Source organism: Rhyacophila brunnea, unplaced genomic scaffold (assembly GCF_057557595.1).
Source record: "Rhyacophila brunnea isolate RB1 unplaced genomic scaffold, BYU_Rbru_1.0 scaffold_20, whole genome shotgun sequence".
NCBI lineage: Eukaryota > Metazoa > Arthropoda > Insecta > Trichoptera > Rhyacophilidae > Rhyacophila > Rhyacophila brunnea.
Genome location: NW_028232860.1, coordinates 945,846 through 972,839, shown reverse-complemented (window position 1 = coordinate 972,839; position 26,994 = coordinate 945,846). Strand labels below are relative to the sequence as shown.

General features: G+C 33.7%; 1 protein-coding gene across 9 annotated transcripts in view; it reads right to left on the bottom strand.

Annotated features, from left to right (window-relative positions):
• The window catches only part of AMPdeam (AMP deaminase), a 123,569-nt gene that overhangs the window by 1,877 nt on the left and 94,698 nt on the right, over window positions 1-26,994 (bottom strand). For 6 of the 9 annotated variants that reach the window (XM_085948457.1, XM_085948460.1, XM_085948459.1 and 3 more), the window contains 13 exons: window positions 25,039-25,234; window positions 22,071-22,290; window positions 21,285-21,410; window positions 20,213-20,411; window positions 19,163-19,294; window positions 17,408-17,571; window positions 17,032-17,155; window positions 15,841-16,007; window positions 15,639-15,759; window positions 12,595-12,768; window positions 12,040-12,150; window positions 11,636-11,773; window positions 8,539-8,603 (listed from right to left, as the gene is read on the bottom strand). In XM_085948457.1, the coding sequence (XP_085804583.1) occupies window positions 8,580-8,603; window positions 11,636-11,773; window positions 12,040-12,150; window positions 12,595-12,768; window positions 15,639-15,759; window positions 15,841-16,007; window positions 17,032-17,155; window positions 17,408-17,571; window positions 19,163-19,294; window positions 20,213-20,411; window positions 21,285-21,410; window positions 22,071-22,290; window positions 25,039-25,234 (1,896 nt within the window). In that variant the 3' untranslated portion in view covers window positions 8,539-8,579. Of the gene's footprint in view, window positions 1-8,538; window positions 8,604-10,284; window positions 11,774-12,039; window positions 12,151-12,594; window positions 12,769-15,638; window positions 15,760-15,840; window positions 16,008-17,031; window positions 17,156-17,407; window positions 17,572-19,162; window positions 19,295-20,212; window positions 20,412-21,284; window positions 21,411-22,070; window positions 22,291-25,038; window positions 25,235-26,994 lie in introns of those variants that run through there. The other 3 variants (XM_085948458.1, XM_085948463.1, XM_085948456.1) reach the window with 1 other exon arrangement.

The window sequence follows — 26,994 nt, the reverse complement described above, 5'->3', positions numbered from 1 at the left end:
AAATATGTTACATACAACCTTGTTACATTGCAGTAGACTAAATACATTTTAATGGCAATCACTATTTAAAACCGTATTTTGCAGATACTTCATTTAAGCATTTTTAAGTACTTATTCGAGTTTATAAAGACCTTTGCGTTAAGGAGCTAATGATATTATTTAGTAACCACCCAACTTCATCATCAACCTATTCTTTATTTTGTAATAGTTTTACGACCTTACGTAATAATAAAGTCTAACACACGTAACATCCCGTTAACCTATCGCTATCCCTTACTTTGTTAATAAAAATTGAAGAATACTATAATATTGTCTTTAATTGATTATTTGCAACATTGATGTAAACACATTTATATGGATTAAGTGCAGTTAGGTAACATGTACACACATAGGGTGGGTATGACAACATTCATTACATTTGACATTTAGACATCAAACAAGAGGACGACTCTCTGATGCGGGCCATTATAATGTTCAGATTTACAAAGTCATAAACAACACGACATGTACCAAACCGTGTTTTGCATAATAGGTCATAAACCACAATCTAAAATACAACTTTTTCAAAGTAATTCAAGGGGAACTGACTAAATTACATAAGTAATTTAATCGACAAACAGTGACATGTCTAATTCCGACTAATTTAAATGGTCCACACTCCATCTTGTAAATAATTTCAGTCGGCACTTTCTTTTTACTAAATCTATCTCAATGGCCGTTATTTGTGTTACATTATTAACCTATAATGAATTAAATTTATTAGTAATATTCTTTAAATGTTTCATAATTGGATGGTGTTTTACTTCTATAGATCAATCAGTGATCCCTTTACCATCACAGATGTGAAAGTGGGTGACTCCATTGCGCAGGCCATGTCTCAAGGATGGAATCACCAAACCATCTGAAAGGCCCGTCTTCTATAGACTGATTAGGCATTGCCTAAAGCCAGCGAACCCTTTGAGGCCTACAATATTTTAATATGAAATATTTATTTAGATATTTGAATAACGAAATTGTATCGTATTTGTCAAGAGCCTCAATATATGTATATTCAAATGATAAAATTAGTATAAAAGTTAGTTCCAACTCTTGAAACACTTCTACAAATAAAAGTGCATATAGCCTACAAAGGAACAAATCTGCGGCAAATCAGACAGGGAAATTGAGAGTCGAGATTCAAATTGAGTTATAGTGCTGATGGTAATAATAATACTAATATTAGTAGTAACCTATGCTATCAGCGCAATCAAGCCTTAACTCAATAAATTCGTGTATTAACATGAATATGAATTTGGCTGTCCATTTAATTTTTTTTTACTAACATATCAGGAATCAATGATTTATTTGGATATGTTATATGTGATCTATAAATGTATGGCACGATCCAGTTATTGTAAGGTTTAGTAGGTATTGTCGATATGCTCTGCGAAACCGACTATGTGCTTGTGTTTAAAATTTTTCATAAAAAATGTTACTTATGACCTTGTTAATTTGCAATGATTTTTGTCTCTTCTCATAAAGCACATAGTTAGTTTTGAAGGCTTATCAACATTACCTTTTACATGTAAACATATTATTATCAATACATATGTACTGATTAATACAACGCACAAATTCAATTAGACATAACAGAACATTTTAAAAAAAATATATGAGGAGTGCAGCAGTGGTTAAAGTTTATTACAAAACAATGACACATTTTAATTAGATACAATATTAAAACAACATGATCCAAATTCTTACACATTATAAAGAATATTAAAATGAAACAAACCTAGTAAAGAAAAACTGTGTAAAGTACATTTAATATTTAGTCTGACAGTAAATCACGATCTACTAATCGAAGCCTTTTGTAGTCGATCGAGTAGGATGTGGGATATTGTAATACAATTATCAGGGCTTCGAACCGGAAAAACTGTTCATATTCAAAAACACACGTTAATATGATCTTATTCCCCACTTCAGTTGTCGTGACGCGTCTCGACATAATTCTCATAATTTATTATTTTAAGAATTTATGGCTAGGGCCGTGCTGTACAGCTTAACCAGAGCATGGCGCCAGGCTATCATACATGTACCATAAAATATTCTAAAATCGAAATTATGCTATTAAATACATTTTAATACAAAATAAAAACATTTAAAATTAATCATTCGGAGCTGAACCAAAAACCGGAAAAACCAAAACGATATACAGTACACTCAGTAATCCGCCGCTCGATTATCCGATAACTACTATAATCTGCCGTTATTTTTACTAGTTGAAAGCACAAAATCAAGCTCTATAATTTGCCGGTATTCGATCGCAAATTCCGTAGTCCGCCGCGTACAAGTATAATGCGTAAAACGTACGTTCATTGCGAAGAAAGTAATGTACCAAGGAGGAAAGTGCCCAAGGACCGCTCACAATAAAATTATGCTGTGCTCCAATACAACCTGGACACAAACTAAAGATTTTGATCATAGGGAAAGCCAGGAATCTTAAGCCATTCAAAAATATCCGCCTCACTGAACAACTGGTTGTGTCAAGTGATTTACTGTTTAATATTTAGTTAATAAACTTAGTTTATAAATATGTATAATTTAGTAAATACTTGATTTTGATTATAAATAAAACCGTAATTTGCTAGTACAAATTTCTCAAAAAATAAATAAATACCTGTTTTAATTTTTAGCATATTTTGTATGTATGCACTATAATCTGCCGCTTTCAGTAATTGGACTCTTGTCTGGTTTTTGGGGTGGCAGATTACTGAGAGAGTACTGTATATTTTTTACTTTAAAACAAAGAAAAATAGCGGTTCGAAGCCCTGGTATTTATAACAAAGTTCATCTCTTTGCATTTGTTTGAAATAACATTCCAGAGTGGTAAAAAGTCATTTTAATACCAAACGTGAAAATAAACCTACATTCAAAGTTTTCGTTTAGTAGTAAGAAATGAAAAGTTATAGACCTACAAAACAATAACAAAAGAAAATTTCTCATAAAATTACGGCTTGTTTATATAATATGTCCTCAGTTATAGAGTCCAATTAATGTCACTGCGATATCATTTCACCGATAAAAATCACAAGACAACCTTTCCAGCATTGACATGATTATAAAATTAATATTATGTCAACTATGAGTAAATATTATTAAAACGTCAACTCAAATATATTAAAATTCATTGTTGTATTCGATAATGATCAATTAAATTAAGTTATGACTGTCTTACAAATTTCATTAAATTTGTTGAAACAAAGTATTTTAAACATACATAATTTTTACATAAAACGACTAAACAATTATTACCCTAAAGATATATTTTATATATTAACGTCACAAATCAATGGCATATGACCTATACTTGTATGAAATATTCATATATATATTTACAAATTAAAAATAGTGATGGGATATGGAAAGTAAAGTTTCAATAGTCGTGAGATACCGGCATCGAAATGAAAGTAGGTACCGAAGTTGTTATCAGGTATATCATGTTAAAAACAGTTTCCCTTTCCAAGAACTGTATCAATCTATCAACACGGTAAGCTGGTGAGGAAAAGCTTTCTTTCATCCACGACAAATTCCAGAAGTGTCCATAGAGGAACAAAGATTCATCTTCATAAAACCATTGTGACACGGTACAGAAGTGAATTGTCAGGTAGAATGATAGGTTTTACTACATGTACCCGAATTCGAAACTCTCCACCTTTGTAAAACTGGTCATGCCATGTCTAGCACGAGTCAGTAACTCGTGTACCAAAAATGGTCCTCGAAGGGAACTTAAGGAAGAAAAAGCCAGTCGGTAGCAGAGGCGAAGAGTGATGCAAGCGTTATTTTCTACGTCAATGACCAAGGAATGAAGAAGACAGACCAGGTTGGAGGCAAACGGTGTAAGAAGCTATGGCTCAAGTTGAGTTGTAGAAGAAGGTAGTTAAAAATTGTTGAGATTGGACCGTAAACCATTTGCTCAATCCACATTTATGAGGTGGAACACTTGTGTATCATTAACTCCTAAACAACAGGTATTTGTTTATGGCTGTTCAATTCGGAATCCATTTTATCTTTGGATATGTCACTTGTCCTATAAATGAAAATTACATTGATTGAAAAACGACATAATTGTAAATTCCCTTCAATGAGATTCGAGCTCGTAACACCGCGTGCCAGTGCAAAACACTGCACGAATAATGTAACGATGATTATTAAATTGAAAAGGTTAACCGATTATGTCAATATATTTAATAGAAAAAGTCCTACGAGCGCTATGTGCACATAATAATTCTATTAGAATTAGAACATTAGATCAAGAGAATAAGTAACTACCGATAAGAAGTCATGTAGATCAATTCCATGCTATTTAAAGATGGGAACGAAACATAATACATTATGTAAGGCCAATTGTTTATTTACATGACTAGGTATCTACTATACAAGGTTCCAAATTAAGGCATATATGAAAATATGTCAGTCTTATATGAGACTCAACGGATTGTTTTTTCTTTCTTTCTAATAAAAAGGTTTTCTTCTTTAATAACTATCACAATAATTAAAAGCTATCGGATATAAAAATTGTAAGCTCAAATTCCTACAAATTAATTAAAATCGATGATTGGAATCTCTACATATTGACATTTGAAAAACATGGTGTAGTACAATATGCCATTATATTACATAATATATTATATATTATTTTTTCACTTTATTATTCATTTTTAATTTTTTTTTTTTACTTTCTCCATTTTATAAATTTCTGAAGAAAATATCGACAATATTTTAAGGAATTTATTGCAACACTGCAAATAAATGTTAGTGTTACCCTTATTTAATATGACAACATAATATATATTTAAATCATAATTAAAAGATTTATTATTTTGAGTAGTGATTAATAAGAATGTGATACATTTCATGCAATAGATATTTTAATTCACGAAGGCGTTATATTATATGTCTGTTTTATATACTCAATTCACTCAAAATTTTAATAATATACTACCGCGCACCGTCCGCCTTCGTGACATAAAAACATTAATTTTTAATTTTACAACTATATATTATTACTATCGCTACAGACATGAAAAATTAAATCCTAAGTATTATTTGGCATTGTTACATAGTCATTTATGTATCAAGGGGATTGGTCATATTGATATTAATTTAATAATGTATTAAAATAACAAAAAAATGTAACAATACGATATTCAATACATATTTTATTTAACATACAGAGCGAAGCAGTTATTCATATCAGAAATATACTATAAAAAAAAATATGGACCCCCAAAGTCTTTCAATCACAATTCGTTACAGACATAGACAAACTAAGAAATATCTATATAAAGACTTTTGATATTAAGCCAATTTATGACCATAAAAAATTTGAAATATTATTTTATTTAATAACATGACTGACAAAAAATTCTAAATCTCTAAAAGTTGTCAACAATAGAATCATTTAGTGGAAAAACCCAACCAAACTTACAATCGGTAAATTCTATTGACTTTTTCATTGAATTTAGCTGACGTCAACATAGTGAATGTCACTTAATGTACCTACTGATAGAGATTCGACACACAAAGTGTAATTTACCATAGGACTAAAGCACCTATAACCAAAGACCATAAAATTGGTGGGGTTCGGGACCTGATGAAAGTTAAAAAAATCATCCATGAGAAACTCTTGAGGTAGAGAAAGCATCTGTCGTCAAGAAATGGTTATTAACCACTTGCGCAACTCATTTGATCCTTACACTGGATCGAACACACATTCTAAAACACAACATGTATTTTTTCCAGTCTCTACCGAATCAGCATTAAAGCATAAATAAACCAGAAGCTGTCTCTGTTTTCACGCATTCAGATGTTAGGACACGCAATAATCATTTAGTTTGCACGCATCAGCCAAATCTTTTATGGTTACAAACACGTGCAATATCATACCGATCATGTTATTTCCGCATTAATCTAGCAGAAAAAAGCAAGAAGAGTACTAAAAAAGTCTATAAAAATTAATAAATATTACGTTAATAGTCTTTTGAGGGCCCCAATATTGATTATCTCAAGGCCTCTTCAAATAAAAGTAAATCTGACCCTATCAACGCATTGTCTATAGGGAAAAACATTTATTACACAGTAAAACCTCGTTAATAAGAACACGGATAAGTAATTAGAAATTTTCGCAAAAAAAAAATCACTTAAACATTATTTACATGTAAAACCATAACTTTAATTCGTAATTCGAAATTATTTCAGAGTCCTGGCATATAAAAATATTCAATAAATCAAAATAAAGTACACTATTTCATGAGCCAGTCATTGAAAATTGTGACAGACCTGTCTTGAAACATCATAAATTACTTATTTTAAGGTAATAAAAATAATCCTGACATTTTATGACCCTAACACACACCAAACCGGAAATTTGGTAGGCACATCTATGATCGTAAACAATATTAATGAAAATCAAAAAAAAAAAATTTTCAAAATTTTATTATTTTTTCCCCATACATTTCATAATTCGTAATTCGAATTTTTTTTCGATTTTCGGTCCCGTGGAATTCGTATTAACGAGGTTTTACTTTACTGGCAATAAAGCATGTACTTGACGGATACAGCTAAGATTACAGCCATTTACGTATGTCAAATGCATCTCACTGTCATGATCGTGTGTGATCATCGCAACCGTATTGAATGTGTAGATCAAAATGAGATCATTTTTACCGCCGTGGCGTATTTGTTGCTTATGGAAAAATTGGCGCCATTGGAAGGATCTGTTATCTATTACCAACCTTAGCTACAACGCTGAAGAGTAAATGTGTTTTTTAAATAGAACATTGCTAATATATTGAGATCGGGAAATAATCGAGTGTGGATAATTTTATTCAAATTTCGAGTTGGTGTTGCATTGATTCTCTATGTGCGAACTACCTTAGAGAGATACACAATTTTCAGCAATATAATATTTAATAAAATAATAAATATTAATATGGCAAATATATTATAAATAATATCATAACTTTACTATACTAAGCGAAGAAAACATTACATACTGTTTCTTCATTAAAATAAACTAAATTCATAAAGATAGAAAAACTTTAAATTAATTTTAAAAAAATCTAATACGTAAGTACAAAATTATATTATTCCTACATAATATCATTTATAACTTGATAAGTTAAAATTAAGTATAAATATATAAGTACTTTTACTATACAAAGTACATAATAATGTGTTTTAAATATTTATGTTGAAATTAAAATGGGATCAACGTAAAAAAATAATAGGTATAAGTACTTAATGTTATCCTTCGACAATGCAAAATTTATTTTGTCTCCGAGTATATTCATACAAATTATGCATCATGATTATTCAGTAATATAATTTGACAGTAAATAATTCTTCAAGATTTTAATAAATCGTAGCAAACAATAAACCAGAGATTGTAAATATTGAACTAGAGCCAATATAAACAATCATGGATTGATAATTGAGGAGCAAACATTCAAAAAGTGATTTGTCACACATTTTGAAAAATGCCGTTTATTGACAATTCTGATAGTCCATATTTAAATCTATGAAAGGAAACCAGAATCAGTGTTCAAAGAACCTTTTATCCAATAAAAAAATATAATGCCTTGATTTTCATTCAAATAGTGTTTTGCCCACAAGTTTCATGCAAATCGTGTTTTGTCCAAATTTCAAATCAAAAAATGAACCACTTCCGCGAATTTCGGATTATACAAAATACCAGGTTTAAAATTCTTTCCTTAAACAGTTTTACAATAAAAAAACCATTTTGAGTACAATATGTTTTTCTTGATTATCTCAGCTCAACATCTGTGTGACAAATCACGTTTTGAATGTTTGCTCCTCAATTTGGCAGAATCTCTACGGTTAAAATTGTAGGTATAAATACCAGTCAATCGGTGTTCAATAAAATTTTAACTGTCAAATAAAAAACATATATAGAAAAGAAATCAGTTATTATATTACTAAAGCTAGCCATTCGAGCACAGTAACACTTTTTGTTTCAATTATGCATATCGCTGTCATCTGTCATGGTTGCCGTACTCGAAAAGCTAGCTTTACATTAATATGAATAATAATTATTTACTTGCACAGAGTTAATTAAACTCAAATAAATATTACATTAATAATTACAGAAAATAAAAAAAAGCATAATATGTTAATGCAAGATTATTAATTAATTAATTACAGATGTGCTTTATCTAGTCAACTATATAAAGCTGCTGCTACAGAAGTTACCAAAAATAGAATGTTATAATGACATAGATTTACTTATCATTTAATAATAAGTCAATTTACTTTTATATTCTTGTCTATGAAAGGGATACTCAATAATAAATTAGTCATGTTGGCAAACATTTACAAATAATTTTGAATTTAGAATTTTAATTAAACAGAGAAAACCAAAAAGCCCATGATAAAAACAGTTTTGTTTAAAATTCAAAAAAGATATAAAATGATTTTCACATAACATTCTACTAATGGTGACTTCTTCCATATTATTAAAGATTGGTGAGATTTTACATTAAATTTAAGCTGTTTGGTGTATCGGCAGTAATTTGTGTTTATCCTTTGTCAGATTTCTCTCCCTGAAAATAATAATTACGGAAATGAAATACTGTAATGTCAAAATATTGTGATATGTAAACAATATAGGTACAAATAATGTAAAATGTCAAAGTGGTGATAATATGTTAACAATATTTAAGTAACGCAATATGTGAACATTAATACAAAACAAAAATGTAAAATAATGAGATTATAAAGATCTTCATATTGTTGTGTCTAAATGAAATACATACCTACCATTGATTATAGTTCTATGAAAGCTAAGGCCCATAGACTAATTGCTAAGGCCCCAATGAAGAGAAAGTAAGTTTCATAAACTATCGTCAGTCAAATTAATAACAAAATTGAATTTATGGAGCTCCACATATATATACATTCCCATGAAGTGCTACAATTATGGACATGTCTATCTAAGGTTGAGTTTTCGCCCTGTTTTAGAGCATAATATATTTCATCAGATCAAATCAATTATAATGTCAGCAAAAATGATGATAAAAACGGCACCATTAACAACACACAAAATCACATTAAAATCTTATGTTTGTTCTTTTTTATTTAAATATGAGGTTTCCATTTGTATTCTTTGCTCTTTTAAGTACCCTAACGGCACCTATCATTTTCCAATACTTCCTTTATTTTCTGAACCCATTTTGGTAATCACTGATCTAGGGCTTTACCATGACGTGCCAATTGGCTTTGTGGCTCATGGTTACGTTTGAAATTAAAGGTAAATGTGCTGCAGATGCCGTCATGAGATTTTATACCTTTCTTTTTAGACCAAACCAAACCTAACCTACCCCAACCTAATATTACCTAATATAATCTTAGTGATAGTGATGCATCAAAATGTATGATAATTTCAAATTAACAATTATTGGATCGAAAAGCCTATGCGCCGACAGAAAATGGTATTTATTATAATTGTCTACATGGAATAAACTGTTTTCATAAAACAAAAATGATAAAAGCTCATGACGGCATCTGCGGCACAATTACCAAATTAAACTTGGGCCAGCTCGTAAAACATACTTGTGAGTTCAACAAGGGAATATGACGTACAATAATAAAATTAGTGTTCTGTGGTTAAAAAACGTTTGGAAAACACCGTAACTTGGCACTTTTGTGAATTATAAGTGTCGATAATTATTCTACAAATTTGATATAGATAATAAAAATTTAATTTACAGATATTTTATTACACAAAAATCCAACAGTCGACGAGATATTGGATCAAACATATATTTCAATATAAGTACAGAATTTTGATTTACAGAACTTTCCGGAAATGAAAATTTCCATTAAACAATAGTTGGATGTATCAATATTATTGATTGACTGCGTATGTTGATAATAATATATATTTAATTAGAGGATGTATTGACTCTTCTGTGTGGTCAAAAAGAGAAGTGTGGTGCACAATTGAAGAGTGTCACAAGCTCCTGCTTCCTGGTAATGCGAATATGCCAACTGTCCGTGTGTATCCAAGCCTTGGAATCCTTTCAGCGGTTGTATTATAACCCAATGAAGATGTAAATATAGACTGTTACCATTAAAATTAATATTGTTAATGCGTACAGTTGTGTTGAAAATTGCTGTTTACCATATCGCCTTAGGTGATACAACGCATAACGAGTTTTACTGAATTAAACACATGTTAAAAAAAATGCTTAAGTAGCTGTTCCACGGAAATAAAAATAAACGTAAGTGCAAAGTCATTTATTACGGCACATATTTTACATTTTATTTACTACTAACTAATTTGACAAAGAAATAAGTGAAACTGTTTCTGTCAAGGTAAAAAAATTGATTGTAACTAAAGTGGAACTAATTACTTAACGGTATGAACATATTTTTAGATAAAGCTATGAAGGAAAGCAAACAATAAACTTTAATCAACACACGGTTTGTATATGTACTTATATAAAATTTTATTTCGTTGCTGTAGTAACTAACAGAGATGAAAAGAACATAATTTTTAGCAGAACTTAGTTTGAGATATTCATACAAAATTTCTTACATAGTGCTAAAATTCAAATTACAGCAAAATTCGAATTATGGTTGCATGAATTAAGATAATTTTTTATTGTGCATCAGTAGGACAGAATATTATATTGTATTAAACACCATTATCACTCCAAGACGAAGGAATCCTTATATTTTTTTGCAAAGATTGGTTTTTAACCATTTGCTCCAACCATTGCGTCAATGTGCTGTATTCAAAACTAGGCCGACTATAGACAGGCCGGGACACTGAATTGCGAGTTACGACGTTAGTGTTAGTTTTTCATTATTTTCGAATGCAATGCAGGTAACCTCACAGAATGAAGTATATTACGTACAATTCAATTAAGGTATTATCATTTATTTCAATATGAAACAATCATCATTTTCTTAACAGTTTACCATATTGCACTCGAATTATGAGCAATAACTAGCATTATGATCGAAATTAACAGTTTCGTATCGCGGCCTGACTATTATTGTAGTGGGCCTTGATTCTAACTCATATCGCTACCTGCAAACCTAAACTAACTTGAAAATTGCTAAAAATTGTTCAGGAGAGCTACTTCTTTTCATAATTTAAAACGATTTTTTTCCACATATCTTAACAATGGTGACATTTCATAATCTGAAACGTATCTAATAAGACATTTAATGCTACATGAAGAAACATTCATTTTAATGAATTTGGTGCAATCATCCACTTATGATAGTTCTCTGTAGGGATAGGAGCATTCTTCATAACGTTGGGGCTGCTTCATTCGAGGTTTCCACATACCAGACTCAGTTTCGGTTAAAATTTCAATTCATCGATAATGAGAAAATATAGGTATATCTGTCAACGTAATTCTAAAAATACCGCGGTTTGTGTGTAACATTCCTTCATAGCTTATATATCGATATGTACATACCCCAATACCTTCGATTAAATAATAAAAAAAAAACATATAAAATCTTACAATCTAAAAATAATGGCTGGGTAAATAATACACTTTACTTAGAATACTGTGAAATAGGGTGATTATTGTAATGTAAATCAATATTGTGAAACCTTGAAGATGTTGGCGAGTTCGTTGATGAGCGTCTCGTGCCGGAACGCTACGCGGATGTCGGGGACGTTGGTGCGTGTAATGTCATTTCCGGGGACGCCCTCTTTGGTGTAGTTCGGTCCCAGCCAATACTGCTTGGACTGAAAAGAGAGTCAAATTAAGACATGAGTGTAGTTTCATACAAATATAATAATAATTGAAATTAAATCCTGTCCACTTTACACACATTATCGTAAATAAATATTTCAACTGACTACAGTTCAGTCAATGATGAAAGAAACTCAGACCACGTGACATTTAATTACAGATATTAAACCAGAGTTACAAATTACTATTTTACCTGATTACAAGTTGAGAGTTAATTTACATTGTATAATTGAAAGCGATAATAATTTGATGTATTTACCTTGTGTGGGAAACCACTCATAATTACACTGTTCCGCGCCAGTTCACTCATGTCGCATGAGCTCAACTTCCACACCTGAGCAGCAATGCTGTACTCCTCCATCAAAGGTTCCTGAAAATACAAATAAAGGAGATATGTTAATTATCAATCGAACTACTATATATTTAATAGAACTCTATTATAATGGTTTTGAAAAGATTTTTGTTAACCTACCATATTTGAGTTACATAATTATTATGTTGATATCTGTTTCGGGCAATAAACTTATTGTCATTTATATAGTGAACATTTGTTCATGATCTGCATACGATCATGGCAGAATGAGAGATTCTTTAAAAATCCACCACTGCTTTCACACATGACGGTAGAATACATATATTCTCCCGAATTTTAAAAACTAACCAACAAGATCTGCTATTTGTATTCTTAGTTCAACAAATAAGTATACCAACAAAGTTTAGCGTTCATTATTTATGTCGGATCTCCACAGTCTTCCGCCACCCTCCGCTACTGGTAATCCCAGTAACAATGTTTTATTTTATACGAGTATCTTACCTTGGTAAAGTGGAATTGAAGGGGGTCATCCGTACTGAGAGACACACAGAGTCCTCTGGCGAGGTACTCCGGCAGAGGATTTCGATGGTAGTTCAAGAAGAGTGAATTGTTGCTCAAAGGCGACATGGCGATTCCAATTTGGGCCAGGTAGTAAAGATACTGAAGTACAGGAACCTGGAACAAAGATTGCGTTACAATTATATTCAAATTAAAAGATAGCGTACATAGAACATTCTGAGATGTTATAGCTACACTTTAAAAAATTTATGTGTCAGTGGCGTAAACTCCTTTGTGAGTGACTATATTTAACGCTTACCTACCGTAAAACCCCCTAACTTCGCCAAGTGTCCCTAACTTCACCTAAATCAATTAAACACTAAAAACTCATGTTTTTACTATTGCACCACTTTAAGTCACTGAGGCGATTTTAAAGATAATATTCATCCTGTCACCACACAATTTTCAAACCGCCATTATTTTCGCCGTGTTTGTGTTAGTACCGTTTTTTCGAGTCCGGTTTGAAGAGATTTTTTCGGAATACCTCTGAACTTTTGCTGATTTCTACGAATCTTGTAGAGGTAGGTTCTTCATATTTTTAATATAATATAGTGATATAGTCTGCTTGCCAAATGTAACGTGCGATTTCCGATATTTATAATAAAACATCAATTATTTGAGTATGCAATGTCAGGCTATGTTTTTTGAACTACTTGTTCCTACACTTCCCCTGGCTTTAGGGTTGTCACAAAAAAACGATTTTCTTGAAATAAATGTGTTTTTTTTATTTTTATTGTTTTTAGACTAAAAACTATTCATCACTTTGAATCACCAGTTAACAATTTTTCTCATATTTCCTTTATTAAAAATTTACTATGTAAATCAACACATAAAAATGATACTATAATGCTTTGGGTTTTGGCAGCCCTAGCGTAAATTGGTAGGTTGTATGAAACAGTCATTGAAGTGATTCCTATCTTCGCCAACGTAGATATTTCTTTAAAATATGTCAAATTGTCTCTAGCATAAGACCTGAATTTGCTTAAGGCTATTTTTTAATAGATTTCGTGAGTATCCATAGACAATATTTTTTTATTGTACCTACTAAAACACATTAGGCGAAGTTATGGAATCGTGCCGTAACTTCGTCTATATAAAAAATAGTGATTTATTGTATTATTTAGTATGAAAAGGGTATTACTTCAATATAAATAAAATTAAACACTATCATTGTGCATTACATAAGATCTATAAGACTTCATATTGGTGGATATTTTGGTGGCAAAACGACTTTCTGTTAAAAAACCGGGCGAAGTTAGGGGGTTTTACGGTACCTTAAAAAATACCAGTACAAAGACTAAATGTAGGTATGATATTTTAACGCAAATAAGACATTATTTATTTATTAACAATTTTAAATTACGCACAGTAACATCTATCTATCTCAACTGAACAAATGAATTATTGCAGACTATTCGATGAGTTTAATATATGCAGAAATCAGCATTGACGAATTATGTGTTTCTTTATACAAGAGTAGGCGAATTGCAATCAGCCTCATGCATAAACAAAAGACTCAAACTGTAGGTATGTTTGAAAAGAAAGATATTGCAATAATAATCTACTGATAGCGGTTTTATCTTTTGGTTAGTTTCGCTTATCAGTTTCTGGTATTGTTGTCTAGTTACATATAATGAAGTTTATCTTACGCACTTACTATAGTGATACCGCCTAAACCATGGCATCCTCAGAGGATCCAAGGCCACGAGGCCTGAATCATCATTGGGCTGATTCATGCAAACATGAACAGATCGACTGCGAGGCAAATTTCTAGCCCGTAAGCAAATAGTAATTATTAATATCATTTTTTTAATATTATTACCTACATTTCATCCAATTTTGACCAATATTGGAAGCAAAGTTCCCAGCCATACAATGTACCTAGCACCTAGAATATCTGATTTGAGATTACTTTGAAAAAAATATGTATTTGTACCTAGTTCAAATATTTCAAAATATGTAGCTAACAAGCAAAGAAATACAGAAGGTAGTAATAATTCCAAGAAATTCACAGCCCCTTTCCAAAGCATGTACCTAGAAAAGGTCTGAAATATGAGACCTGAGGTACCTACTTACAAGCCAGGTACATATGCCAGAGGCTGTTTTTGTCATTTGTCAGAGATAGAATAATTGTGAATTGTTTGTTGGGTACTTATTACTACCTACTCTGCCCTACCAGCCCCTATTAGGGGCATTCGGTTTTCGAACTCTCGAGGAGCGTGACGTCGGCTGTGGCGCCGCGCTCCCGGCGTCACTGCCATTTTAAATTTAATTATTTTTTTTAAAATATTTTTTTGTTAAATATTTTGTACGCTGTACTTTATTGTATTCATATTCCGAACAATAAACGCCCTGTTTTCGCCTGTACTTCCGCGTTGTCAATCAACACAAACATGTCCCCGAAAGAAGCAGACGATACCACTGTGACTTGACATGACATTACATCATCAGGGGGGTCCAGCGCATTTACCTACACCCCCCCCCCCCCCCTTTCGGAGGTGACAATAGTACTCGAAGTTGGTAGAGTGGCCATCAATGAAGACATGGGTCATGGAATCGATCTCACGACTGGCTAAATAAAGCTGCATATTGTCTTCTTTACGTTTATCAGTAAAATACTGAAGATGAAACAAAATTCATTTTCAAATCCCAGAAGTATAACTGACCTAGCACTATCTTTCGGTGACACATTGCCTACCTCCCTTGAACAGGCACTCTTTGCGACTAATATGTATTTATATGTATTACGCTTTAGACAATAATTCTACCAATGATTGGAATAAGGACTACGTAACCACGACCAGTCACTGTAGACTGGCGAGGTACATCATTTGATATGAAATTATACTGTTCAACTTTGTAGTTGTTTGCATTACATAGCTAGTAATAAATCAAAGCACACCAGCCTGCAGCCAGAGAATGTTTCATGGCCGGTTACTGCTTTGCAACAAACACTGGTCAGAGCAGAAATTATGCTTATATATTACCTTCCTAAGTAAAAGACCATGAGATATATTCTCAGCCATCATGAAACCGCACACCAGATGCTGGACAGGGCCGGCTTCACCGCAATGAGGCCTCAACACAAACGTATTCATTCCCATTTCCCTTGAATCAAAATAAAACATTAATGTGACATGTATAACACGTATCATAACACAAAGTAATTATTTTAATGTGTCTACTTACTTCCTGAAGTGGTTAAGCACTGTCATGTTGGCGTACATGTAATATTGATAATAAGCATAAGGAGGATTCTCCTCATCGTCCCATTGATCAGGTGTCAGAACATCTTTGTCGAAGAGAGGGTTTTCTGGTTTGCTTTCGTCGTCCACGGAATCAAAGCCAATTACATACTATCGGAGAAAAAAAAATATACATATTAATCTTTATTTCAGTTAGTTATAATATTACTAACATTACACAATAAGAAAGCCGAAGGGTTAAGACCAGTGGTTTCTAAAGTTTTCACTCTGCCCTTAGTGCACAATGATTCTTTCAGGATCCTAAAAAATGTCTATACATACTGAGCAGTCAATTCAAAATTCTCCGTTCAGAATTCCTTTTAATATTGAGCATGCTAATCGGTGATTGGTTCAGAAGTGAAGTCATATCCGACATTGACTACATGCATAACATTACATACTATATTTAGTGTCTATGATAAGGAAAGACCTGTCTAAATTTCATTATCATCTGAAGAAAGCAGCTACCGAACCATATGAATCTATCATTGTGATCGTGCATTAACGCATTGAATTGAGATTTCAGAAATTATATTTTTTTTCGAATAGCCTGCGGCACCCCTGGGACTACCGCAAACTTTGAACACCACGGCCTAATCCACAATATATTACCATTTCTACTCCAATATGGAATTTTTAAAGATTGTTGGATAACTATTGATCGGTGAAATTGCTGCATTATAATGGCTAAATCCACTGGTGCAACTCATTTATTTGATTGTAAACTCGAAATATTCAGAATTATAAAATGGACGGTCCAATGCATAGTATTATAGACCGACAATAATTATAACTTGAGGCGTGACCTTGGCGCTAATGCCATAATGCGAGTGTATTGGAAGCTTTTAATTTTTCAAATCACCACACCTAAAGTTATAGTCATAGAGGTCATAGAGATTATTAATTTTCTTCAATATCAACAGTTTTTGATTTCACTTGTGAGTCCATCTATGTGTACAATTTGTCCGCATGGTACATTGTTCAGATATAATAATTTGCTCAACAAATAGAAAATCGCTGGATAAATACTATCATCTGATCATTGCAATGCAACCAGACATGGAGGTAGATCGAAGAGAATATTTTTCCATATGGTCCGAGGCTGAAATATGAATATTGCATGTAAATAACGAACCTGCAAAAATTTATGCAGTTCTGGATGTTCCTCAGGATTGTTTGTGGCTTCAAACAGTGGCAGGAATATGTTGGTCAGTATTTCTTGGAAGTTTACCATCATTTTGTTTAGCTTGAAGATATCACTAGAATAATGTGAAAACAAAAACTATTATGATACCTAGTATAGTTGTACCAGAGAACCTTTATTCTCGAATAAGAATTAAAACTTGGAAAGAAGATATATTGCTATATTCATAACCAATGAAAAAGAGGTAAATATGACTACAGTACCCAAACTGTCTTGTTTGTTAAATTAAACTTACAATAATTAGTTGCACTCGCTCGAACAATGCAAGAACTGTCGCAATACTATTTAGATGGAATGGAGTACTTACAAAAGTCTTGGGATTTGAATGAGCCAACGGACATTGTCAGAGTACACGTTGTAATTGATCGCCCATCTTGCAAGTTTCAGCCATTCCATTGAATTTTTACCGTAAATCGAAAGCCTGAGTTCCGCATTCTGGTATTTACTTTCCTCCAAGTCGAAAGCTACTTCCTAGAAATATCAAAATACAAAGAGTAGTAAAAAATATCAAAAAGAGAATGTGAAGCAGAATTGAATTTATCTACCATGTAATCAAAAGTAGGTGTTAAAGGGGATGGTTTATATCCGCAAATGGGAGAACAAACAACTGATGTTCCCGATTCAGCGATGTGAGATCCCCGGGGTTCCAGCGGCTAGCTCAGGCGTCCATCGAACCCCGGATTCACAAAAGAAAAGTACGATATATTTGAGGGTGGAATTAAATAAAACCACGTCTGTCTCGTGTAACTTGGTATTAGCTTATATTTTATACTTTCTTTACATGTTTAGGTTTTTACAATTAGTTACGCAGGTCCGTATATGTCGGAAAGGGGACGCTTACTAACTTTCTTTTTTTTTTAAATTTCGCGTACCGACACCGTCCAGCAAAAACGACTCTCGTGATTGGCCAAATTTTATCGCATGATCTTTGATTCGGCGAATCACGAGCCTGACCCTGGCGCCGGCGCGCGAGGATTTATTATATTTAATATAATATAATATTAAAATTATCGCTTTCATCCATCATCATTTATACTTTTTAAATTAAATTAAATTTATCTTAATTACACCTCCGCCCAATATGCGATTTTCACACACCGGACGAAGGCCTTTACATATGAATAAAAAATACTTACGTGGTTGAGCAAGGAATCAGATTAGATGTTTTATGAAGCCGTTTCTAGAGGTCAGGGTTACGTTTCGACTTAAGCTACTAAATGATTATTTTACACCGGGAGAAGCCCGCCTGTAACAGGGGTGTATCAGATGGTTATCAGGAATTCACATTTCTCAGTTATGACAAAATATGGAACATAAAAATATTTTCTAACTCTTAAACTACACTTTGACACCCACGGTGGTCGCGCGGCTTGAGCGTTGGACTATCACGCCGTGGGTCTCAGGTTCGAATCCTGGGTCTGGCAAGTACACATATTGTTTTTCAATTTGTGTGTGAGTCAGGGTATGGACCTAATAGGTTGAGCAAGTGGCTGACATCCATTTCTCGTAAAAAACAAAATCTGTTAATACAAACCTCTACTCTGTGAAGGCCCATATGATCCTATTAGGATCGGACATGGTCGAAAAAAAAAAAAAAAAAAAAAAACTACACTATGTAACCATGCCCAAGTAAAAAAGTCTCAAAAAATTCTTTCCTTCTTCACCACAAGGCTGTCACATAGCCCAAACAATCGACCCATTCTCAAGCCTACTTTAAACTTTCTTTCAGGTATTCAATGACTACAGGGTGTCCAGAAATCAGCAAAAGCAACACCATTTTCCTGCGCTTGTAGGAAAATGGAGGTTTGATCAACAGAGAGTCCCCATTTCACCATATTGTCTCTGGTACGACCTACCATAGTTTTCAGTCTATTGAAAGCTTCTCATGTTCGGTACTCGAGACTGGTTCTGGGTGAGATACACTACTGGCCTAACCAATTCATCGAAACCCTTCTCCCCATCTTCATTGATAATTCACCAGCAACAGTGTGTTAGGCCTGTAAAATCTATGTTCCTAATTCATTAACTTTGTGTAATGTCATATTCTAGAGTGTTAGCTTACCTTGATGATGCTTGCAAAATATTTTCCATTGAGGTAATTGTCAGTCTTCAAAAACACTTCTCTGAGCCTACTCTCACCAATGGGGTTGTATTTTGCGTTAAATTTGTCAAATCTGTGAAAAGTATTACGGTCCTGAAATAGAAAATAGCATATTAGACAATTAATATTGTCGGAAAGACAATGTATATACAATTATAATAAACACACAATATGTATTACTTATTCCTAAAGATAATGAAGAAAAGATGGAGCTTAAACATATGGAAGTGATGGCAAAAGAAGGACTGCTAATTTGCATATAAAAGTAGCATGTACTTTAAACTTACTTAGGCAGATGTCTATGGTAAATATACAAGGTTTTTTAATAGGGTAACAGTATCTTCGATTGAGGTTATCTATCAAAAACTTTGTCATCTTTCTCAGACAGTTGTATTCGTCTGTGTTTGCTAACTATCTGTTAATATGATGTGGTATACAGTTCACCCGATCTCCGATAATCAATCGTACTCAATGAACGTCAACCCCGATTTAGCCAAGAAAATTGTGTTTTGTGACTAAAGTTCATTTTTGGCAGAATGGCTTCGTCAACAAACAAACTTTCGAATCTGAGCAAGTGAAAATCCTCAAAAGATTTAAGAGCATCCATTCATTTCATCTAGCGGTATCATTGGCCCGTATTTCTTCCAAGATGAGGCGGGTGAGACACTGACCGTTAATGGAGACTGATACTGTTTGATGATCCGGAATTTTTTAAGGTATGGATCTGGTGCGGCACCACATGCCATGCATCCTGGGAGACTATCAATACTGAAGGACCGTGCAAAGATCACTGGTTCTTAATGAACAACCCTATAAAACTGATAAAGATTAGAGTTTGTTCCACCATCTGCCGTGATTGGACACCCTCAAGTGTTTTAAGCTAACAATAGTATAAGTGCTCTATCTATTACTGATCAGACGGAGATCTGGAACGAGACAGGTACTATTGCAATATATTGGTTGATGAATAACATAATAAAAATAAAACAAAAACATTCTGCCGCTACTTACAGCGTGAACATCCAGCATGTCTACGGTGAGATCATAAGTGGTGAGGTTCATAGACTGGAAGACTTCTTTCAGGGTCATGGCGGTACCACGCTGGCAGGTCACCACTTCATCCGCGTGTCTCTTCAAAGTTTTCTTGATGAAACGTAATAAATGCTTCTGGTTCATGCAAGACGCTGCGTGGATGTGAGTGTCCACTTTGCTGGAATAAATGAAAGGAGTAGTGACTATCTGAGTTAAGTAGCTTAGAAAGAAGGCCATAACTCACAAGTTGATGCGTGCAGTATTAAAACTTCTTTTTATTTATTAATCCGAATAAAATCTTGCATATACATTTTACATTCATAAACTTTGTATAATTTTGTAATTCATTGTTTTTATTATATTAATTATTTTTCTTTATATTATGTTTCATGTCATGTTGTCAACAACTTAATCTGAATACAATCGTTTATTGATATATTCCACTTATGAGAGGTAAATTTAAATGGATGTTGTTTTACAATTTCTGAAATCTTAAAATATGATTATTTTAACTCACTCGATTGTAACCTAACTACATATTTCTACTATATTTATGACTATTCTATAACGTGTTCTTTGTTTTTATGCATGTGAACATATTGAAGTCTGTCCATATAATTCCCACATAGGTTCTATGCCTTCAGCGAGTTTTCTCACTCTATGAGGCAGTGATCGACAGGCCGTACATACAAATTTCGCAAGTTATCACGTCTGAAACTCAAGTTACTAAAGTTACCAAGTTACTCAAGCCACTGTCGATTGATTTGCATAATGTAAAAAATTAAACACACAATGGCATCTGTTTGAATAATTATGAAATACTAATCCACAAATTATCGGTATTACAGCGAAGTAAAGCTTCCCTCTACAGTCAACGTGTGCCGTTAAAAATCTGCGACCGGTCAGATAATGCCATAGTAATATCGTGAGGCATAGAAAATGTTACAATAAATAAATTGCATTTCCAGAAATCATTCAATGACTGATGATAATGTGAAGTATGCGGTATCTTTTGATTGGATGTTGAATTAATGAAGGCATTAATAATTACCGAATATTGTAAAAGTCTCTATGCGGCACTGCCTTTTGGGAAGCCAGTTCTCTCAGCTCGTTGAGCAAAACGTGTAACTGGAACTTTGAAGAAAGATAACTCAGCCGGCGGTAGCAGAATGATTTCCTGGAAGAAAGAGAAGATAAACAACATTCTTAAGAGTCAGATGATTAAGTCAGCAAAGCAAGTAGGTACTTATCGGGTATCAAATAAAACATTTTAAAATAAGATAAATCACCATTGTCACGCATTCAACCTCGTCAATTTTTTTTATGTGTTTTCATTCAAGCAGGATTCACAACCTTGGTTTCGGCAGTTTGGAGTTGGGAGCTCTGCTAGAATTCTCAAAAGCTTCAGGTCAGTCTGTACCAGTAGGGAACGGTGCAACGTGATTTTATAAAATGTTTCAAGGGTTCCACGAAAAATGTTGGAAATCACTAATCCAGGCATGAAACCAATGAGTTGGAGGAATGCCAAATAATCAATCCTTGTAGAATAATCTCCGTGAAGACTGCTTCACATCTGTTACGGAGTGGAAATGGTGATTTACCTTTTTTTTCAATCTAAGCAATAAATCAGATGAAATAAAATTGATAGTTTTTGTTCAATTTGATTTTGTTAATTTTTTATTCAAAACTGAATATGTATAAAGTTTAAGAATGGAACGTTCTTTGTTATAAATAAATTAATTGTAAAATCAAATCACGTCATCATCTTTGTAGACAGGACGTGTTTTTATTAAATTCCACAAACTAGGCATTGTCAGATTGCTCGCAGTGTACTCACAGTGGTCCATCAGCTATCATACTGCAGAGAATGTTCATGTCTTGCACGAACTCCGGGAGTTTTGTATAAGGGTAGTCCAAGGGTTTATCGTTGGTTGCATCTTCCTCGTTGGCGTACACCTGGAAGACGCCTTTGACGGGCTTCATTATGTAGTTTTTGGTTGGTGGCATCACGCAGTCCCAGGGGTCACCCACAGATGCCGGGACGTGGACTGGATGATCTAAGAAAGAAAAATAAATAAATGATCAGTAAATGTGTATTTATATAAATGTGTGTGTAACATGTGAATTTGATGCAGCTGTGGTATGTGGACTAATGACAAGATACAAGCATTTTGCAAGATGCGGCAATAATTTCGTATTTCGTACGGTCCATAGATGCTGTGGACACGGAGCATCATCATAAATAAGCGATAAACTACAATGTAATGATATTAATTTATTGTGCAATTCTATCAGAACTTTAACTTCCTCTAGTGGTAGTATTGTAATGTCAATATTTTTAGAATATTGCTGAGCAACTACACAATACCATATACCTAGTCATACAGTGTATACCTAATTATTGCTACCTAAGTCCTATAAATAATTTATGTAGTACCTAACTAGTAAGTTTTTTTTTTTGAACAGCATCCCTACAAGCGAAAATCACCGCACGCCACTGGTACACTTAAAATTTTAAATTACGCTTTCTTATACAAAGAACACATTTTCACTGATGATTTGGAGGTTGAGATCCTATCAAACACCAGGTTTCGACCGTTATTTTTTTTCGTTTCGGTTTTCGTTCCGGTTCAAGAAAAAATATAATAAATATAATAATATATCGGTTCGGTTCCGGTTTTTGTTCCGGTAAAAACAACGGTTTTTCTGGTTTTCGGTGCAGTTCCGGTTCGAAACCCTGACAAAAAACAAACATTCATACGTAGATTAGCGACACATGTGTGAAAAAGTTCATAATAATAATCAATAAAATGCATTTAATATCATTATTTTATATTACACTCATGATAATGAAGTCCGCAAATATTCTTTGACTAATTAAATATGCGTTCCGAAAATAGCATCTCTCATCTAATATCACATCGCCATACTACCAATATAGACAGACATACAAAGCAATGAATGCTACAAGAGATTAAAAATACACGCGGTGTTGTGCGCTAATCAGAGGTGTGAAACCACGCATTTATTGTAGATTTGGTTCCAGTGGAAAAAATCGCAAGTATGCTAATGCGTCAATTACATTGAGCTACTTTAAGAGCTGTTTGTTGGCGAATTTAAAAGCGGGCGATTCAGCTACTTCGATTGTGATGATGATTGATGACACACAAAACTTTCGATTCGCTGAGAAGCCAACAAGCTAGCGACTATTTTGACAGAACGTAGTTCGTTTTTTACCGGGAGGTCACTACTACGCTCTACTACGCAGACGCAGTAGGCCCCACACGTAGGGGTGTAGTGTGTAAAGTTGACCGGCTTTCAACTTTTCTCGGTAGATTGTTTACAATCTGCTTGTTAGCTTGTTCGATAATGACACTGGGCGACTTTACATGCAGATTGTAAATTCGCCAACAAACAGCTCGTCATTGACGCATAACAAGAGGTGAGGAACGCCTTCTTTTTTTTGGGTAAGGCACCGTCGAATTCATATTCTGAACCCGGTTCTAAGATTTTTTCAAAACCATATTATAATCAATACATGCCTTTTTGTTTGTTTTAAAATTCATTCTCGCAATCGTATTTACATAGATTCAGCATAGATAATGGCTAATCTTTGGATATCGGTCAATCGTAAACGCATAGTAGATTGGCAGCGAGCGCCAACAATAATTTAATGTAGGTATGTAGAGAGGTGCAGATGCACTTTGCGCTTTTGTACGTAATGAATCGTGAAAGGTCATGAAATTAAAGCCTTATATCAATATTTAGAAATGAAAAAATCATCGAGTCCCACATTGTTCAACATCGTTAATTTTGTTTACCCGCTAAAGATAAAAATGTCGACAAGCGTTTGATGCGATTAATGTGTAATTTTAAGATCTCGGTGATAAAATTCGCCAAAAAATAAAATGGCAATATAGATAGACCGGGCACATCACTCAAAAACGAAATGATCACTTTCCAAATGCAGTAATTAAGTGGTGCCCAAGAGGTACAAAATAATCTGCCCCAAACCGGCGCGCTGGATCGATAAAATAATTTAATTTGGCGACAATATTGAAGACAATGAACCGAGAAGAATGGTGAAAATTTGTAAAAACCTTCACCGAGCAGTGTATCGAACTGAAATTGTAGCACCATTTATTAGTGACTGTCGGAGCAGGCTGACGATGAGCAATAACGGCCAGGAATTTCATGTTAAAAGCATTATCAATATCCGTTTTTTTTTAAACCGAACCCTAACCGTGCAAACAGGGTTTCCGAACTTCAATCTGACAGAACTGACCCCATGTGATATTTTTCAATGAACCCGAACATAAAAAATGTACGAGTTCTACAGAACTGCAAAATATGATATTCACATATGAGTTGCTTAAGTAGCTATATTATGAACACCGATCCTAACACGAGTCTCACATTGTTTAATTTCATGTAACGATTACAATGTACCTATTTATGTAAGCACCGTGCTAATCTTTGTTTGCCGAAGACCAAAATGTCAATAGGAGACTTCGCGCCAGACACTTGCCGGTGTTTATTTTGAACAAAAATGAGGTCTTGACCTTTGATATTAGCAACACTAGAAAGATGATACTTTACGGTAAAAGATAACAATATATTATTTGTTACGCTCGAGTTTTAAATTTGAATTAAAATTAAAATACACAACAAAGTTTATGTAAATAATTTTTGAGTTGACTGTCCTGTTGCCATTGAAAAATGAAATTATTTATCTAACAATGGGCATTAATCTCGCAACTGTCTCAAGTAAACGGTACACTGTACATTTAGACAATAATCTTTACCTTCAATTGTCATTCTGTCGTCATGCTGCACTTCAACGTGCCCGTTGGGCTGGAGGGGATCTTCGGGTCCAAGTGTCCTGAGGAAGCGACCTGTCATGGAGGGAAAGTTCTGGTGGGATGTTGCCATGTAGCGGCGCCTGATATCCAACGCCTGAACAAGAAGGCTTGAAGCCTGTTGCAAATCTTCAAGAGGAACCTAGGAAGAAAAAAGAACAGGAAAATAGTAAATAATTTTGTAATCGTTATGTATGTGGTTGCGCCAAATATATAGGGCGTCATTACTGATTCCCCCACCTACCTAACATCCTTATTTATTATTGTCAAAAGACCAGGTGACGAGCAATTACAGGTCATAAGATGACCGTGATTGCGAATAACATGAAGTTACTCCAAGACAGCCGAGCGCGTATGTTATGCTCAAAACGCATATGTTTGACCTTCGTTACACTAAATCTGTTACGGTTTGAGTGAACGCCGCGTCTATATCATCTATCCTGAACTTATCATCATCATTCATCAACTTCATAATATATCATCCATCCAAAGTGTACCATCCGTTTACCAGTGCGTGAGTGCGTGAACACCGAACCGGCCCCAGCGTGCGCCAGCTCTCTCAACATAAAGGTCAGTGTCTGGCATCCTGTGTAACCCCCCCCCCCCCTTAGATCCGTAATCCACCACCATCACCTTAAAATTACAGTCCACTGTTAGAAGCGCCACCAGTATGTATATTTTATCTGCTGGTAATAAAATAAAGGTACTTATAATGATGAAGTTAAATTGCAGCTAGGATAATTAAGAACTATTTTGCACATATTGTGACGATATCTGGTGAATATACCTCGTACAATTTATCATACTAGAAAGGAGAACTCAACGAAAAGAAATCTAGAAACAAAGCTAATATCATTGCTGAAGAATCTAATGACATGGTTTCTTTTAGAGCGCAGTCTTGTTGTTTCGGTCGGCAGTCTTAAATGGGGAGATCAATTTTATAATAGTATTGCCAACCTTCGTAGAGGGGACCCTACTTAAACAATAAATTTAAAACATATCTGAATCCTAAACCAAATCGTTGGCAACTACCGATAGGTTCAAAAGAAAGATTCTGTGGCGTATAAATGGACCCATGAATAATGGAGGAGTACGGATAACCCGGTATAAGATTATTAATGGATGTCCAACGTGGCAAAGACGTATAGGAAGACCAAGAATTCGCTGAGGAAAGATGTCTAGGACCTGACACTGGTAAACAACTGGAGGAGACCAGCGAAGGACCAAAAAAGCAAGAAGTGTGAGTATCATTAAAAACTGATAGGAATATTTTAATTGCGGAATTACATTTTATTAATCTACTAGGAGCCTCCGTTTTGTATTAGAGTCTAATACATTGCAGCTACAGCCTACAAAAACAATTTAATAAGAGGGGTTTGATCGCCTATTTTACCACGTTTTTCTTAGCTCATATTCTTGTTTGTCCGGTGGTTGTTTATAGAGTACAAATCTTCCAATCGATTTTGAACTAACTTCCCGACTAAATAGACATTTTAAACTTTTAGAATATATCAGAACACGACAGAATAAAACAATGCATTCTTTTAATACTTTTGGCCATCTTTAACGGCCCACGTGCTCGTCGTAGGTCAAAATTGAGTTTTTATTGTATTTTCAAACCATGATCCTGGACACTCCTTAAACGTTGTAGATAATCTATTTATATAATTTTGAAGCCTTATTATCCTTTATAGTTATTTTAAACATTTGATGACTGCATAAAGTATATTTGTTACATAAAATAGTATTCTTTTAAACCTCTCGCTCTAATGTTTTAGAATATAGTCATATTTCGGTACATAACTGTGCAGTGGTGTTAAGATTTTTTACGTTTATTAATTTTTAAACGCATTTATGAAACCATTAGTATAATTTATTACGAGATAATTTTTGTAAAATATT